This window comes from Cimex lectularius, unplaced genomic scaffold, assembly GCF_000648675.2.
Source record: "Cimex lectularius strain Harlan isolate CLEC.00 unplaced genomic scaffold, Clec_2.1 scaffold5, whole genome shotgun sequence".
Classification (NCBI taxonomy): domain Eukaryota; kingdom Metazoa; phylum Arthropoda; class Insecta; order Hemiptera; family Cimicidae; genus Cimex; species Cimex lectularius.
The window spans coordinates 2,096,616-2,116,813 of record NW_019392993.1 but is presented as its reverse complement, the minus strand read 5'-3'; the positions used below and the strand labels follow the sequence as shown (position 1 = coordinate 2,116,813).

Here is a 20,198-nt window from a genome sequence, read left to right as displayed (position 1 = left end):
ACTAGACGAGTGTCTGAGCAGCCATTCATTCTTGCCAAAAGATCCTAGGAGCCGAGAAAAAAATAAGTATTTTAAATATTAACAAAAGGTTTCTGTCTTTGTTGTACATGTATTTCAATGTTATTATTTAACATTCTAAGAAATTATATTACATTTTGCAATATCATTACTAAGGTCATTTGTTGAGCGCCATTTTGAAAATAGACATGTTATTCTGTATTATATCACAATCACCAATAGAGGTAACGACTTTAAATATTTTAACATCATCAGCAAAAGCTAACACTAAGGAAAATAGGTTAAAATCAAAGTGATCATTGAAATACAATATAAATAATATTCGACCAAGGTGGGAAACTTTTCGTTCATTTTTCTGCTGAAGGTAGGAACTGAACCTTTTTCAAAAAGTCTCTATGAATATCGTGTCTAGACAGCTTGAACAAAAGTCTTGCATGCTCAACAGAAACAAATGGTTTTGCCAGATTAGTATATATGACATCAACCTGGTACCCAAGTACAATATTATTGATAGTAAATTCTTTAAATATTAATAAGTTTGTAACGGTTAACCTACCAGGAACAAATCCATGCTAAGCATTGACCAGGCGTAAGGAACTATTTGATATATAATTGTTTATAACTGATTTAAAAAGTTTTGGGATTGAAGGTAATTTTGCAATAGGACGAAATTTTGATGGTCGTAAGTCTTTGTGGTCGGTCCTTTGTGTTTTTAATTAGTATGGTGTTTTGGTTGGCATAAACGATGTATGTGATCGGTTCTTAATGTTTGTTATGTGTTTATGTGTTTTTATGTTTGTAAATATATGTGTTGTTTGTGTTTGTATGTTGTTTTTATGTATATTTTGAATAAGTTCTTATTAGTCGTCTTTTAAAAATATATAAGGGTTTCTGACTTTGTTGTACATGTACTTCAACTATTTAACATTCGTTTCTTTTTACTTCAAACAAAAAAATAATGTCTAGGATAGTGTTAAAAGAGAGTAGATACATGAAAAGTTATATAAATGAAACGACGCTATATGGGGAAGTATGGAAAAAGTATGGGAAAAAATATGCCGCTTTGAAAAAATCAATACAGATTCGTATTAAGAACCCTTTAAGGCCTTTAAATATTGATTTCAATAAGAAAGAAAAAAATAGTCCTTTTTGGGCTGGATCACCTGGGGGCATTTTTTTTTCGATCCCACTTATAAAGTCATAACTTCTTTGAATTTTATCCAAATTCTACGCTTTTATAGTAGTTTAGTAGTTGGAAAGTTCTTGCTTCTTTCAGCTTATGTTTGTCATTACAAAGGAGATTCCTACGGAAGAAAGTATAAAGCCAGAATAGGTCTGAATACAGGTGTGAGACTGGATATTCGGGGATTGCTGAAAATAAATCTGATACAACAATTCGTCTAACTTTTCAGAAGCTTATCTTGTTCCTAGCGTAGTGTTTTTAGGTGAAATTAGCTAACTAAAAAGGATTGAGGATTAAAAAGAAGGTTCAAAAATCATGTGTATCAGTTTTAAAGAAACTTTTAGCAATGTTTTTGGTTTTAAATGACAAATTTACTCAACAGCTAATTTTTTCTGATTCAACAATTGACATGAAAGTCTGTGTAAGGGTTTTAATACATCATTAATTGAAGTGACTCCCAAGTGAAAATTAATCGTCTTTGTCCGCTTTTTGTCGCTAGTCTGAAAGGTCCGATATAATAAAGCACGCTTTCTACACCCAAGGAATGTCTGGGGAAGCGGCCTTTAATCGAGCGGAAAAAAATCGGAGGTTCACCTGCTCCCATGGGGGATATTCTGTTTCTCCCGTTTGATGTGAATCCCTTTTATTTACCTTGATGGCTCCTCTGTTCCGGGTGTGGAAAGCCGTTGGGCTGTGGGACGCCCCAAAGGGGCCAGGGCGAGTAGCCGGCGGGATAAAGGCCGTAACCCGCAGCACGGGCGAACTCCGCTGCCGCTCTCTCTGCAGCTCTGTTCCTTAAAATCCTGTTTATGCTGCTTACTGAAGGGGCCGTCCCGTTTGTACAGACTCCTGAAAACGTACAGACTTCAATTAATAACACGGTAATATTTATTTTATTACATATATGAACCGCTGGAGCGAGTACAATAGACAATTTTTAACTATGTTAAGTTTTTTGTACAGTAGTCAATTTTGTTGACTCTGTCACAAACAAATCAAAATGAACATAATAGAAACTATGAACTTTGGAACTCGTGGTAGACAAGGGTCCGGAAAGGCAGAATAACACGGGGGCATTCCAAGTTGGCTGCTTCAACTTTTCTTGGGAAGAATAATCTGGTCCAGAGAATATAAAAAAAACATGATTCCTTTATTTTATTCCTTTTGGGTTGCGCAAAAAAATTTAATTCTCTTATTTTCGATAATAGTTTTAATTTTTATTAATTATATTTTAAGTTTTTCATAGCAGTTCAAAGATAACAGCTTTTCTTTGTTTTTGTGAATTTTATGTTCAGGCATTATAATTTTAAAAAAGTCTAAATATAAATCTACAAATAAACAACTATTATGAGTAAATTGTGTATGCCTAAAAGTGCCTTTTATTTATAATTTTTCCTTTTTATAAAAAATAATAATAATTAAAGAAAAATACCCTCAAAGTCTAACAACCCAATCTAGTTATTATGTTATATAACCATGTATGAAATCGTAAATATTCGTGTTTTTCACTTTTTCAGAGAAAATACTATAAAAGTCAGACAAAAGTTTATCTGTAATTTAAAGCGGAGGGGTTGAAGCAATTAATGTCTAAATTATATCCTACTTCCATTTAAAACAAACAGGGGCAAAAAGACAAATATTGTTTATAAATCCATATATGTATTTGGTAGCCCTAATTGACCTATTAATTATTTGAATTAATTGTTTATAAACTTCTATTTAAATTGTAACATTTAAGTTTTCGATTTTACCTCCTGTATATGATTTTATATGTATTTTTTCCGACACAATTCCGATAGTTTTAGCTAATGATTATTTGGAGATCGTGAGATGCGGTCTGGTGTGACGTAGGTTTTAGAAAAACATTTTCTTTATCGTGCCAACGTTTCGATCTTTATTGAGGTCATCTTCAGAGCTCAAAGTGTTCGTTTTCCGTTGCACTCTCGATACGACACAGAAGAATGACACATCTACATGGATAACAAACACTTTGAGCCCTGAAGATGATCGCAATAAGATCGAAACGTTGGCACGATAAAGATAATGTTTTTCTAAAACCTACGTCACACCAGACCGCATCTCGCGATCTCCAAATAATTAACTAATGGTCACAAAACACCACACGTTTTAGCTAATGTGGGGCGTCCGGCTCTTATTTGCCATGCTAGTGGTTCTGGGTTCGAATCCCGGCATAGCCTTTTTAATTTTGTTTGCGATAGATTTGGACCAACATTGTATGTTAAATCCCAAGGTAAGGTTAAAAGCATTGCCTCTTTTTTGTTTACCTCTCATCCAGAATATATCAAAGTTTGATGGTCCGTGAGTGGGCCTGGACTTCCACGGTCAGAAGATCTGGAAACCCTTGGTGGGGGTGGTCGGGGATTTAATAAGTTTTTTAAAGCTCACCCTCGTCATCTAGTAAAGTCTTATTTGTACTTATTTGATTACACCAACGAAAAGAAAATGCAAATCGTATGTGATCCTTCTTTTTATTGTACGTTTAAAAATAAGATACATAATTACTTAGAGCATAAACTTTTACAAGTTTACGAACATTTTGTCTAAACAAATAAGATTCTTTTGTACACAACTGAACATAAAAAGAATCTAAAAGTATGAGAGCTGCAAAAATCTGTGAGAAAACGATTCCAGGTTCGCGATCATCAAGAAGGTGGACATTTCGAAATTTAATTTATTTTATTTTGAATTTTTCTTCAGCTCAGTTTTGGACCAAAGAGCTTATAATTTTGCATTAATTTCTTTATTTCATTTATCGAATTTTCCAAATTTGTATTATATTTTTAAACTGTTTCCAACCGAAAAAATCGACTTTTTGGTAATTAAACATTAATTTTATATTAGTGATAATTGCCCTTTGAGAAATTAAATACATGCGTTTTCAGCTCTTAAGTAGGGGCAGCTTTTCTCTAAGTGCGGTACCTGACAGAATTAATAAAACCAAGAAAATCTTACTTGAAATTTGGAAAAACCAAATGAATTTTTAGGGGTTTTATGTTCTTATCAAATTTAAAGTAGAATTAATTAAGGGCGATGAATAACCTGGAAGCGAAATATCTAGAATGCGATTGAGAATTAGACTTGGGGCTTTTTAGTCCAATTTGGCTTGTAGAATAATCTCCTGAAGTATTGACGTCTGTTCACGGGACACTCTGTATATACAAACATCACGGAACAAATATCGCAGCCATTTAAACGGTTGAGTCAATGATAAAACACGTAAAATAATGTTTATTTTGTTGATACATTTGTTTACTCCCGTTTTATTATTTTTTGGCTGTTCATTATTGCATTTATTTGAGCTTTATTGAACTTCATAACGTTTGATTTTTATTCTTTACTTTTCGTTTCGTTGGTTAGGTCTTTACGAGCTCCTCGAGCTCTTTTTCAGCCAAGTTGGCAATTTTTTACTCCTTTTTCATGATAGATCGAAGACTAGCTTGAAGTTCAATAAAGTACAAATCCAAAAACAAATATATTTTGATTGCCTATTTGTTATCCGTTTAATAAGTACTGAGTACAACAACCCCGCGAGTGAAGATGGATCCAATGAGTTGAGCAATTAAAAAAATTCTGTTTCAAGTTTCCATTTAAGGAATGGTAACATTGAAATGTTACGGTTTTATCATTTGTGATAAATTAATTGTTAATTTAAAGCAATAAATAAATAAAGATGTTCGTTATAGCAGTTTGAGTGTGACATGTGAGCCAGGGTGGGCATCGAAGCTCATATTAAATGTCAATTGAGAAGTAAATCCGGTTAGGACAGTGTTATGCTTCATTCTAGGTGATGTAACACATTTTGTTTTACGTGTTAGCGCGTGAGTGCTTGCAAGCCTAGGCAGCTTGGAATAAAAAGGCTTCACTGCCGCTAGTAATCCACTCCAGTCTTTATGTCACACCTTGTATTTATTGATAAAATATGTATTATCATATTTCTTTTCTTGAAATTCTGTTTTATGTTAATTTTTGTGTTTTTAAAAGTCGTAGTATTTTTTTTGTACAAGTTGTACAGTGTTTTTAATTAAGTACTAACACTGGTCGACAGTCTAAACAGAATAAATATTAAAAAACAACATCATTACATTAAAATTAACTACACACTGAAAACACAGTATGGTTGATTTATTTTTGAAATTAAAGTTACCATAATTACAGTCTATTATATTTGAAAAAAAATGTAAGCCATGTCGAACTGTAAGCCAAGTACCAAATTTAATCTAAATTGCTTATACACTATGCTTAGGTACATTTTCACGGTTTATCGTCGAAAATATTTAAATTTTTCCTTTCTTGGTTATTCTTTGTAATTGCTTTTTCCACAGCGCGCAGCAATTAACTTTGGATTTGCGTCTAATGTTAATTTTAATTGTGTTTTTCACACGAAGTTATTGTTGTTTTTTTGTGGATTTCCTGCCAAATATTTTTATATTGTCATTATATAACAGATTTGCTACATTACTAATCGAGTGTTACAGACAGAACTTTTCTTCACGATTTCACATTTATCTAATAAAAAATGTAGTTTTCTTTTTGGTTTGTATAACGTAGAAATTGCGCCAACACGTATGTGTGTGTGTACTACGATATAAATTTTTGGGTACTTTTCTACATAAACACTCGCCATGGTTTTCATTTTTCAACAATATTTAGCATAATTTTGAGTACGTATTATAGTATTACAATACTCCAAACAATAGTTTGATTATTCAAGTACGTAAACAGCGGGAGGTCTATCACATGCGTTTCGGCAGTTCGCCATCTTCAATGTGTCTGAGCGATTTCTGTGAAGTCGTCTTTTTTTAAAGATCGAGGATCCAGCCCTTATTTATTTTAATTACAATGACAAACAAATGCCTAACTAGTAATACAAAACAATGTAATATAAATATAAATATATCAACTTAGAATTATAAATAGAACATAGAAAACAATATATTATAAATATAACCATATTAACTTATTTTTTCTGAATATCAAATACCTGGCTCTTCAGAATCCTAATATTATGGATGTTATGAATATCAATAAAATTATTAAGTGAAATCATTACCGACAACAAATATAAGAAAGAAGACCTCATTCCACAAGTTGTTCTATGCAAGGGCAAATGGACTTACTTTTGTTCGTGTTCTGTTATTAGGTATGCGATATCAATCCAACATGGTAATTCCAGACAATCGATGTGATTATGGACAGTTTCCAAACAAAGATAACTGCGAATAGTTTCAGGAGGTAACACAGATATGATGGAGCCAGTAGTCAAATGATTAGCAATAATAATCGCCGTCACCACTGATATGAATCATATGTTTAATGACAATTTTTAAAATTTTATTGAAGTCATCAGAAATATAAGCATGTTGAAGGTACCAGACAATTCAGACATAATCTATAAAACTTTGTACAAAAGGAAAAATAGGCTTTTAACAACTTTAACATTTCTAAAATCACCAGTTGTCCTATGGATAAAACCAATCTTAAAACTTTTCAAAAATACCGTACGAATATGTACAGAAAGGGATAAATGACTATCAAAAAGATATAAGAGATAACAGATTAAAGTAGTACGTTAGTTTTTCTGAAACCTACATCACACCAGACCGCACCTCACGATTTCTGCATAATTAGTAGTGCGTTATATATTCAGATTAGATATCTTGTAACAAAATTTAATAATTGATTTTGTATGACTGAAACTAATTATTTTCCGTATTGCAATATTAGTACTAAGGCAATTTGTTGAGCACCATTTAGAAAATATATACACGTCATTCTGCATTTAATCACAGTCACCAATAGAGGTAATGACATTAAATATTTTAACATCATCGGCAAAAGCTAAAACTGAGGAAGATTAAAATCAAAGTGATCATTAAAATACAATATAAATAATATTCGACCAAGGTGGGAACCTTGGGTACACCTGAGGTTACAGTTATGCCGTAGGAAAATTAATCATGGAAAAGAACCTTCATTTTCCTGCTGAAGGTAAGAACTAATCCTTTTTCAAAAAGTCAATTTTAATATCGAGTCTAGACAACTAGAACAAAAGTCTTGCATGGTCAACAGATTCTAATAGTTTTGACAGATCAATATGTAGGACTTCAACCTGGTACCCAAGTACAATATTTTTAATAATAAATTCTTTAAATATTAATAAGTTTGTAACGGTTGACCTATCAGGAACAAATCCATGCTAAGCAACATTGACCAGGCTTCAGGAACTATTAGATACACAATCGTTTATAGCTGATTCAAAAATTTTGATGGTCATAAGTCTTTGTGGGCGTCGGTCCTTTGTGTTTTTAATTGCTATGGTGTTTGATTGACATAAACGATGTATGTGATCGGTTGTTAATATTTGTTGTATGTTTATGTGTTTTTAAGTTCGTATATTTTGAGTATGTTCTTGTTTGTTGTCTTTAAAAATATGTAAGGGTTTCTGACTTTGTTGTACATATATTTCAAGGTTATTATTTAACATTCGTTTCTTTTTAGCTCAAACAAAAAAATAATGTCCAGGATAGTGTTAAAAGAGATTAGATACATGAAAAGTTATATAAATGAAACGACGCTTTCAGTAATGTATGGGGAAAATATGCCGATTTGAAAAAAATCGATAGGGATTCGTATTAAGCAACCTTTAAAGCCTTTAAATACTACTTTAAATACTGGTTGTTAATGTTCGTTGTGTGTTTATGTGTTTTTAAGTTTGTCTATTTTGAGTATGTTCATTTTTGTCTTTTTTTTCTCGCCTAGTTGGATTTTGTATAAATGTCCTTAAAAGAAGTGATATATTCGTTATATTCGCCGTTTGTTAATTTTGTAGTTTATAATGTTATCCCCCTATACGATGGCCAGTATTACAATATTACATATTGTGAGATTTATCCGAGTCACAACTGAGGAAATGTAATAATTGGTCAGTCAAGGATATCAGCAGGGTGAGCTGCCGAGATAAATTCATCAATGAAGATTACAAAAAGCCGAAACGTTCCTCACACTTTTACCTATGTCAACAATAAACTGAGAGATTTCTTCTTGACGTGAAACCACCATTGAAGATGGCGAGAAGACAAAACGCGTTTGCCAGCCAAAAAAGCAAGGATGGAGCAACCAAACCGGGATATTACCCAGCATACCTCAAGAAGAAATTTCACAATCTCTAATTATCTATATTTTTCATGTTTTCTAACACATAAATCATTGGTTTTCGGATGCAAAAGAGAAATTATCCAGAGAAGAAAAAACATGCTAACGTAGTCCAAGGATTCGTGGATTACAAAACTCCCGAATGAAATCTGTTCATGCCCGCCTTTTGTCTTTTTAAGAATAATTTTATGATTTCGAAAATCACTTGTAATTCTGTTTAATTTATTTTATTACTAAAGTCGAAAATTAATGAACAACTGGACTCATTGCTTACATTTTATAACAGTTTACGGTGGATACAAGTGTATTTATGTAAATAATTTTTTTCTAAAAGTTTAAACCTAAAAGTAAATATTGGTTTAGATATTGATTCGTTGTTTTGTAGAAAAGCTTGCAAAGTCGTATTAAAAAAGTTTTAAGAAACAAATTTGAAGTCTACAGGTTGTTCAGAGTGAACCGTCGGCGTGTAATTGTTGATTAAAGAAGAGAGGAAGAAAACGTCGGTTTTTATCGAGCAGGATTTCATGTCTTCCATCCTTCCGCTTACGGTCCGGCGTAATTGTGACGGTTTACGTGACGAGGTGGCCGATAAAGGCGGATAAGTGCCAAAAAAAGACCAAAAAAAAGGCTGGCTGACGGGTGTCAATGTTTCACACCTTGTCTCCAATAAGAGTAATTGAACAGGTGCTTCGGGGAGAAGGGCAATTTAGGGAATTTTGTTTCCCGGGTCCGTTAGGGCCTCATTAGGACGTAGGAGTGGGTTTATTGCTTCATGAAACGAACGGAATCATTAATCGAACGGCTCCCAGACAATCCAATCAACAACCTACTTCGCTTCGTTTTCAGATCGTGTAGATTCACAGTGAATCGTTTATTTGTATACGGTAATTATCGATTATAATAATAGTGAGTGAAAAAAGAACAGTTGAATCATATATTTATAATAAAATATTATACTTCAGCATTGTGTGGTGATTAGTGACCGTTAATCGATAATTATTCAGAAATCGTGAGATGCGGTCTGGTGTGATGTAAGTTGGGCACTCTCAACACAACACGCAAGAATGGCACAATTACACAGAAGACAAACAGTTTGAGCCCTGAAGATGATCTCAATAAAGATCGAAACGTTGGCACGATATAGAAAATGTTTTTCTGAAACCTACATCACACCAGACCGCATCTCACGATTCCTGAATAAATACTTCAGTATGTATATTTTTTAACCCTTTTACAAATATGGTTTATAGACTGTATACTGTATTAAACAAATATTTTCATCTGGGACAATATATACTGCAAACGTTACAGGTTAACTAGGAAACCAACAGAACAATGATGAGAACATGACAAAATTGAAAAAAAAAAAGAAAAAAGAAGAGGTAGATATTTTTTTAATCCGCATTCATTCATCCATACAGATTGAGGGATTCTGTTAATTAAATAAAGTATGCTAGGACTAGCCTATTCTCATGCTGAGACTGTTGCTAGTCTGACTCCATTATTATTATTATTACTGTTGGCTATACAAGCCTATGGGAAATGTTTAAATTATGGAACAAAAATTCAAAATTCTATTAAAGAACAGGAATAAATTTTATAATTTAAAATGGCTTCTTTGCATACATTTGGCCTTCCAAATTAAGCATTTTAAATGATAAATTAAAGCTTTGGATAGCAATAGGATAAATTCGTTTATGAGTGAATGTTTGGAGTCAGAGCTTTACAGCACTCAGAAGAGATATAGTTAACCTAAGAAGGTTTAAATGTTAGGGCGTGAAATGACCTTAGCCATTAAATCACCCTTAAAAGTTAATAATAATAATAATTAAGACATGAAAATGTTAGGAGTAAGAGTTTGACATATTTTGAGGTTATTTATATTGTTATTGTCATGAAATGTACCTAAGTGTACCTTTTATATTATTTAAATAACAATTGGCCGCTAAGATTTTATTTTTTTATAGAAGGGGAAAGGCTTGCCCTTTAATCCTATTTTTTTGTATTAATATTATTAAACAATACATACAAATAAGTGACGCTTATCCAGCCTGATTTAAAAGTCTATCGGCTGGTTCCGTTACATTTTGAATTTTTGAAGATGGCGAGAAGACAAAACGCGTTTGCGAGCCAAAACACGGAGGATAGAGCAACCAAACCAGGCTATTACCCATCAGACGAGAAGATGGTATACAGTAGTTTTGTCTATAAATTATGCAGAATATACCTTACTAGATAATACAATATTATTTACATTTTATCTTTGTTCATCCCGGGTTCTTTATTGGGGCAGAGTTTTTATAACGTTTACATTTGAGGTAATAAACTCCGAAGTGATGAGGGTGTTGAGACAAAATGAGTTTTTTACATTTTTTAAATTTAATTTTAAAAAAATTCAATTTTTTTTAAACAGAGTTAATTATGTTTAAAATTATTAATGTTCTCAATTAGCTAGCATTTTAGGTTAGAGTTAATATTTTTTATTCCGCATTCATTCATACATACAGATTGAGGGATTTTGTTAAATAAATAACGTATGCAATAATTTAAACATCTCTCATCATATTTGTTACTTGAGCATATAAGTAAAAAATTCTGTATTTCTCGTTGATTTAATTTTTTCCTTACATTTCACATACTAGGTTCCCTTTGAACATTATAATAATTTTGGAGAGATGAAATAGTTTGGGAGTAAGATTTTGATATATTTTGAGGTTATTTATATTGTTATTGTCATGAAATATATTCTTAAGTGTATCTTTTTATAACATATTTATTTTATTTAAATTAAAATTGCCGCTACACCATAGCTTTTTGCTCATCGAATTAACGATTCTAAAATGGCTTTATATACCATAACACAGTATCTTGGTTAAGGCAGTAACTCAAATGATAAATCTTTGCACTACATGCTGTTATTTTTTTTAATAAATTCAAAAAGTATTGTTCCCAAGATAAGCGTTACTCCTGTTAAATAAAGTTAAAACTTGCCAAAATGATTCATTTTAAAATTATTGCTGATAAAAAAATAAAATATTGCTTTATCAGCCAAATAAAAAATATTTACTTTTGTAACCCGTGTGCTTATGTTTTATGATGCCTAAATTTTGGGAGATTCCTTGCTCTCCACGTAGTTTCCCCACGTTCAAAATTTTCTGATTTTTCCCCCCTAAAAAGATTGTTTTTGCTGCCTTTGAATTCCCACAATGAAGTAACACATCTAGAAACTGAGTTATATAAAATGCTTAACTATATCGTGAAAATGCATATAAATTTTATCAAAAAAGTATGATAAACCAAGTAATCGATAAGCTAAAACTTTTAAAGAATTATTGAAGAAGAAGTGTTATTGAGTTAATTAAATTTAATGGAAATTTGTAAGTTTAACTTTAAAGATTGTATTTAGAAATAGGAATGAGACGCTGAATGTAAATTACAAATTATAGAGAGATAATAAGGCCTGGAAATGAAGATCTTTCCAGAGCCAATTTGTCGAGTGAATTAATTGGTTTGTTAAATTCTGTTAAAAAGCATACGTTTAAGTCGAGATGTTGCCTGTGTAGAGGCTTTGACCAACGACGGACCGTTACTTATCCCAAATCTTGGATGTACCACGATCTACCATACACGATGGTCTACAGGATTTACGGCCACCGGAAGTGTGGATCGAAGAGAAGAAGGCAGTGGTCGACCGCGATATACGACGGCTAGAATCAATTGGTTTATTGATCTTACGCAACAAGGAACCGTCATTTAACGGCTTCCTTGATAGGTAGTCAACTTAAAACGGCCCGTAATGTAATGATGAGCTCTAAAAAAGTTATCAGAAGGCTTCGTGAGAATAGTCTAGTCTCTAGACGTCCTGCATCAGGTACTCCACTACTAGATAGCCATCAAGTAGAAAGGCGACTATTCGCAAATAAGCATCTCGCTCGGATACTTGAATGCCTGTTTGGTTTGTGGCAATCAGATGACCTGTACCCGTAAGACGTGTAGTATGCCTTGCTTCATGTGTCATTACGTGATTCACAAAGCCTTTTCAAAGAGTCAGTTATGTTACGGGGTGAAAATAACATCCATGCTCATACCGAACTGATTATCATACAGAATGGATCTTAGACTGCACTAAGGAACATTGAGGAAATTCTTCTGGTAGCTGTGGCCTTTTCGCTCTAATTATTGGGGACAACTTCGTATTAATGATTGATAATGCTCGACCGCTTGTAGCTCGACCCATTACTTGGAGGATATAGGGATTACCACAATGGATTGGCTTTTGGAATCTGATCGCTTATTTACTCGATGCCTAGGGGACTTAACGTCCTCCGCAAGGCACGAAGAGGCAATAAGAGCGTTATTAAGAGCCAAACTAGATAATAAATTGTTAGTTATATTTTAATCTATTTATACTAAATGATTTTCCGATGTTGTGGTGAATTTTCTTTCAAACCATCACAATTAAATAATTTTTATTAATACTCATGAATTTCTGATCATGTTTAATTTGGCTTCAATTAAAATTTGTAATTAATATTACGACAAAAATACATATAGTTTGAACAAACAAACAACAAAATACGAGTGTCTTTGAATGTATATGTTATAAATGGTAAAAAATTAGAATACCGTTGTTAAACACAATTTAATGTGATTATAATTAAACTCAAAGTTTAAAGGGATTTGTGAAATATCGCTTTTTCAAACCAATTAGCAGGCCTTTTAAGATATTGGGCTGGTCCAAAATTAATGTAGGTTTTGAAATTTTGATTTATTTTCGCCTTTGCAATTTGCTCGTCTTTTCTGTTGCGCAACCAAAATGATCCATTTCTCGATCGAATCATCCATTCCTACCGTAAATTCATCATCTTAAAATAGGTAGAAAGCTTGGAAGATAATTGAATTTGTTTTTCATCCAGGCTATACCGAGATCCTGATTTTTCGTAAGGATTATTTGCCAGAAGTCTTCCAAATCGTCAAAGTAAGTCGTTCGTCTAAGTACCATCGTCCATTCAAAGTATGGATAGGAAATCGGTCAATTAAACAATAATTGTATGCTTAATTATTGTAATAATTATAATAATAATCATTTATTGCTTGAAAAAGCGATGGCAAAAATCTCCTGACAAGAATGACTTGCTAAGCAATGTGATAATCCAATTGAAAAGGCTAGTTTTTTACTTGAAATATGAGTAATCTCAGACAGTGCGATGATATTAAAACTTTTTGTTTTATTGAAATATAATTAGATGGCTTCCGTTTTATGGACAAACTATAAAATAAAAGTTCTCCCTGCCATTTCCCCAATTATTAACCATTAGATCCGCCATTGTAGTGGTCGCGCCATATGTGCATGCGGGGAATAGTTGCAGAGTGGGGTGACGCTAGTCGTTCATAGGACTTTGAAAACAATATGCTTTTTTAAAACCAACAAGAACTGGAATTTTGGTTTATCTTCTTTAATTCTTCTCCTTTTGTTTCATTTCTTCTGCCGAAGCCGACGGCCATATACGAAAATAGCGGCGGTTTCACCACCATTCGAAATGTTACTTTCATCCGTGCGAGGAGCACTGCTTCACACGCTATCGCCGAGCTGCTTGCTTTCCCGAAGAACCACGGATATATATTTTATTCATCGGTCACGCGCAAAAATGCTAATAGCGACCTGGCCGGGCAAACGGATAAAGGAGAAAGAAAAAAAAATCGTGGCCGCTCCGAGGCCTTACGTGTCCCGATCGGTTCCGTTAATCTTTAGGAAGTCGGCTTCTCATCAATTACGTTTAGATCCGTAAATACGCAAGTCGGACTTTTCTCAAAATCCAGTTTATGCGTCAGCGACTGACGCCAATTAGAAATCAATTAAAATAATAAACACTTGGATGCTATTAGATGGGAGAGAGAGAGAGAGAGAGAAAGAAAGAGAGAGAGAGAGAGAGAGAGAGAGAGAAAGAAAGAGAGAGAGAGAGAGAGAGAGAGAGAGAAAGCGATTGATCTACTACGAAAAAAATAGCATTAATTTAATCGTAAAAAAAGTACATGAAACTTGTAATTCTAAATTCTAAAATTCAAAATAAAACATGAACTTTTTAAAATATTTTTCTCTTCTCTGCTTAGCAGATACGCTCGTAATCTAGCTTCTCTATACATATAATTGGGCTGGTGGAAAAATAATGCAGTTAAAGCTTTATTTTAAATTTAGTAAAAGCTTTTAAACCGGCAGTTAAAGCTATTTTTAATTTTTATAAAATAAAGAAACTTTATTCGAAATATTTCCCATCACAGTTTATACATCTTTGCCAGCATATAATAAGAGCTTTTATTTCCCTTGCATTCCGACTCACAATAATGTCTTGGAAGACTTTCAGTTTCACCTAAACCTTCTCTAAAAATTTTTATCTCCCAACAAGTTATCGAAATGCCTAAAAATGGAAGTCTAGGCGAGGGCCAGGTGAATATGGAGGTGCGGTAAGGTTTCGTATCCTAAGTCCTTAAGTTTCCGCAGGATTGGCATTGCGTTGTCGTGAAGAAGAATCCTGCCCCTTACGGTTTACCTATGCTGGACACACACGTTGCAGTTTCCCGTGCATTTTGTCAATTTCTTGGCAATATTTCTCTGCTGTGATAGGTTCACCATAATTCAACCACCAAACAGTCGCCATAACCTTTTTTGGGTGCAGATTTGGTTTCGGGAAGTATTTTCGCGGTTCATCCTTGTCCAACCACTGGACTGTACGAATCTGTTATGTATACGTTTGTGTTTGGTATTTGTTTTCTTAATTCTCACACTTAATCCAGACAGTTATCACTTAATTTTTGTTTCTTTTAAAGGTGAGGGTGTGACATATTGGTGTTTAATTTAGAGAATAAAGTTATTACGTTCTTTGCCTGAATCCCCTTCACACGAAGCAACTCATTTCCTTACGAGTGTAAAATGAAAATGAAAAAATATCTGTGCCCACAAACTCAAACAAATCAATCGCAAAAGACAAAATTCGGGACCTGATCCAAATAAATGATAACAATAACCTTAAAAAAATGTATTCAGATTAAAAAAAAAAATAAATAAAAATAAGTGATCTATGACATACGCAACTAACTCCTTGCCATTTACAAAAAAGAGCAGGTGCCTTCAAACAACTTGAGAGAGAGTCCTTCCTCGTCTTTTGGTATCTTAGCTCGCACTGCCGAGCCTGCTGTTGGGGATTAGCTTATCCTTTGAGATAATCCTCGCTGATATTTTTATAAAGTGAACCGTAAAAACTTGTGCTTTCTATTAGTGAAACTACAACGGACACCTCGTGGATCAGTTTGGTATTTTTGTGTTCACAATTGGAAAAAATTTTGGATCAAATATAATTCTACAAGAAGAAATAAATCTTGCGTATTGATTTATATTGTTAACCTAGAGTTGGAACATCAAAAGTATCCTTACTAGTTGGGGCCGGATTTATATGCATTCGCTTTTTTTTTGAGCCTCGTACTCGTTTTATACATTTTTATTTCATGTTTCACTCTATTCAGAAGCAGATAAACCGTATTTATTTTACATATTTGTAAATATTTGGAGGATGTACGTATAATTACATATGTTATCTTAATTTATCTATCTTTTAAAGAACCTTTTGATTTTTAGATTTTTGTACTTTTTACTGATTAGCGAGCAAGTTTATCTTTTTAGTGAAAGACGTGTTAGGAAACATTGATATACCATTTCATACATCCGAGGTCATTGCACATATAAAATCCGCTTCTAAATGCTATTTGTAGCCGGCCATCTATGATATTGTATTCGAGCATCCCGTATCCGTCAATAAAATATGGATTTTAGTCTTGGAACGATTTTTATTTTTGCATTGTTATTACTTATCGACGGAATGTGGGTATCATTGAATATATTTGTCGGGGGGAGCGTAATTTATATTCAAAAGCTTTCGCAGTCCTCGATTTCGTGGCGATAATAGCTCGACATAAAACACACTTATGCATGCGGATGTTCGACAATGTCGTCTAGTCCAGGGTTTGTCAAAACGCGATAAATTGCCCAAAGATGTAATGTTACAATAAAGACGAGTTTGTTACAATTTTATTGTAGGTTTTTTCCCCAGCAGAATAACAAATTGGAAAGGGCGCCCGATTCGGCTCTATTAATTTTCTCTCTCTTCCAACGGATGTGCATTCTGTTACTTTTTTATTCCCTATGCGGGGCATGTGGAGACAAAGGTTGCGTGTGTCACCGAGACACCTGACAAAGGATTCACCGCTGAATAAAAAATTACGTGAAAAAACGCCGACCCTATCCATGCTCGTATCTTCGCAAAATAATCTAACGCATAGATAATCTGACGGGAAGAAATTATTTTCATCGATGTCCCTTAAACTTTTTTTCACTTTTTACAACGGAAGTGTTCGTTTCGATATAAACAACACACGGAGCTAATTATCACTTACTTAGTAATTAATTCTACTAAAATATCATTTTGTTGCGGAAATGTCGACTTAACATATGCACGATAAGAAAAGTGGCAATTTTAATATTCTATTCCTTCATTAAAATTGATGATTTAAAACATATTCAATATCTTGTATAAGGACTCCGTAATTATACTCTAATTTAAGAAATTACGTTAAAGAACGAAATAAATAATTTTCTATTTCTATAACTCAATTCTCTAATAGTCAAAACTTTATCTTTCATGAAAAAAGATTGCCGTTAAAAGAAAAAGCCGAAAGGAAAATAATTTGACGTTCTGCTGTGTAATATTGGATAGACTCTAACTGTTTTATTTATTTAAAAAAAATATATTTTCTATCAGTATGTTTCAACAGTGCAAGTGGGCTACAAGCAACTTTGTTACTTTTACTGCACTATAACTTTCCTCACTAGGGAGAATCTCGCAAGGCCATTGGCACTTTATAGGCGTCTTATAGGTTTGTTGGGAAGGGTTCGGGAAGAAAAGACACTAGACCTCAAAGTCCAGGATTTTATGGAGGTGTCTGTATCGACTTGTAGCAATTTCAAGGAGAAATGGGATTTGAATGTCTATGTGGTAATAAAGTTGGGTAAGCTCGGTTCGAAAGATTTTGAAGTTTGCAACACTTAGCGGAATCCCTCAGTTTGAGTTTTGATCTGTTGTCGAGTAGCATTTTGAGTATTTTATTCCGTTGTTCAGTTCTAATATTTTGAGTCAGGTATGGGAGTTCAAAATAAGTCGTTTATCGATGTAAAGTCGGAAATAACGGATAGCATCGTTTGGTGAGCTAGTTGTTTTTTGATTTGAATTTGTCGTTACCTGTGTGTGGTGATTGTGGGTGGTTTGTCGTTACACGTTATTTTGGTCTATCTACCCTTTCTTGGTATCATTGGGAAAATTATAAAATGCAAGATGTCGTTTTTAACAATGTTAAAACACTCTCGACACGACACGCAAGAATGGCACAATTACACAGAAGACAAACACTTTGAGCCCTGATGATGATCTCAATAAAGATCGAAACGTTGGCACGATAAAGAAAATGTCTTTCTGAAACCTACATCACACCAGACCGCATCTCACGATTTCTAAATAAATGTTAAAACATGTGGTCTGTGGGGTGATAACCGTGAAATTTGGTCACTGGTCCTGTGTATCACACTGAAGGTTTGAAAATGCCGAATTTGGCCGTCAGCACAGAGAAGATATGCAGACCCAAAATCAGTAACGACCAAAATTCAGGTCCTTCGCCCCGCATAGCACAGGAGAAAACGTTTTCAGATTATTAACAAGGTAATCATCTGCATTTTATAATTTTCCTGATAATTATTTAAATAGGTTACTGTTTATATATAACGAGGAAGTGATTATTCAAAAATCGTGCGATGCGGTCTGGTGTGACGTAGGTTTCAGAAAGACATTTTCTTTATCGTGCCAACGTTTCGATCTTTATTGAGATCATCATCAGGGCTCAAAGTTTGTCTTCTGTGTAATTGTGCCAGTCTTACGTATTGAGTTGAGAGTGCCAGCCCTGAAGATGGTCTCAATAAAGATCGAAACGTGGCCCGATAAAGAAAATGTTTTTCTGAAACCTACATCTCACCAGACCCCATCTCACGATTTTTGAATAATCATCGACTAACGGTCACTAATCACCACACATAACGAGGAAGGTTCATTATCATAGTTCATAATCCGAATTACCAATTTAATATTTTCCGAAAAGATAAATTTATTTACTTTTCTTTGGTCATGAAACAAACTAAACTAGTTGAAAATGGCCGGATGCCTAAATGTTGTAGATCGAAGATATCTTTAACCACCTTAAAAAAGCTTATGAAAAGATAACTTGAAACAATTTGTCTTCTGTTTTCATAATTTTAGGCTCAGAAATGTATATGTAAGAAGTTAAGAATTAAATATAATTTTGATCATGATGAAAGGGTAAAAACGCCTTTTAATATAAGGCTTAGGTTTAAGCGATTTCACGGTGTTTACAGCGCAAAGTATGAAAACGGGCTAGAAAAAAATGAAAATTTTCATCTTTTTTTCGGCAAAGAGATACTTCGAAAGTGGGATAGCTTCTGGGAATATCTCACCCGTAGAAGAATACCAGTGGGAATCATTGTGAGGAAGAAAGGAGTATTGACTTGTGACTATTGGTCTGTCACAACGGGCTAATCGATTGGCCTCAGATCTCAACAGGGGACAAAGCCCAACAGGAATATCCCAGTTCAATAGCCATCAACCGGCTACCTATCTTTTTACCGGTTATCCGATTATGCGGTTGAGAAGGGCCGCGTTTCGGGAAAATACGAGCGTTAAACTGGAAGGATGGGCATTTTTACTTCCAGACGTGTTTGGGATCGGAGGAAAACCATAAAAGGCGTTTTTGACGGCATTCAATCCTATGATACGCCTTCTCCAAGAACGATAGACAACGCGGAAGACGTTTTGATGTCATTAAACGAACAATGAAGTGGTTTAGTGGTGATTGGATACATTCGTGAATTTTTATAAAGATATAATTTTAGTTTTTAGGCTAATAGCTAAAATTTACGAAAAACCGCAATGTCTAAGTGAGGGGGTAGTTAATATGCCGAAAATTATGTGTGTAAGAGGAAAAAGAATTTTCCCCACAAAAGTATTCATTTTAAAGGTTAAAGGTCGGTCAAAATTATGATTTCATGCTTTATTGTAATTATTAGAATGGATGAAAAGGTTTAAAAAAATTGTGAAAAACCTTGTGAAAGACCTTTCATTTCAACCAATACCTTACATAAAAAGATTAATTAATTGAAAGAAGTTATTTGGTCTATCGGACTACGAAATAGAATGAATTTAATAAGTAAAACGAAGTATACCTTCACTAAAAATCTCTATGGATATTTCATTTATCGCCGAAAATCGAATCCTGATTACACGACATTGAAAAATGGCAAAAAAGAGGGAAAATTCGAAAGGTAGGTTGAGATGGGAAGTTGGTGTCCGAGTGGATCGAAGTCACGATAGCTCAAGTGGTAGAGTAGCGGTATATTTAGCCAAAGGTCGTGGGTTCGAACCGCGCTCGTGACACTGACTTTTTATCTTAACCAATACCTTACTTAAGGTTTACTTCATTGAAAAAAGTTATTTGGTCAATCACACCACGAAACATAATGGATCTCGTAAAAAGAATTTGTAAGTTTTTACAAAGCAGGATTTCATCAATTTTATTAGCTCTGATTCTCATAAAATACAATGATTTTGTTATAAAAATCTATCAATAAAATAATGAAAGACAAAATTTTTTTTAACCATGTGAATGGCACAATTACACAGAACACAAACACTTCGAGTCAATAGAAATACTTTGA

General features: G+C 33.6%; 1 protein-coding gene across 1 annotated transcript in view; it reads right to left on the bottom strand.

Moving 5' to 3' along the window:
- LOC106666271 (paired box protein Pax-6-like) overlaps positions 1 to 20,198 on the bottom strand; it is an 89,394-nt gene that overhangs the window by 14,353 nt on the left and 54,843 nt on the right. The window contains exon 4 of the mRNA XM_014393353.2: positions 1,853 to 2,050. Coding sequence (XP_014248839.1) covers positions 1,853 to 2,050 — 198 coding nt within the window. The remainder of the gene's footprint in view (positions 1 to 1,852; positions 2,051 to 20,198) is intronic.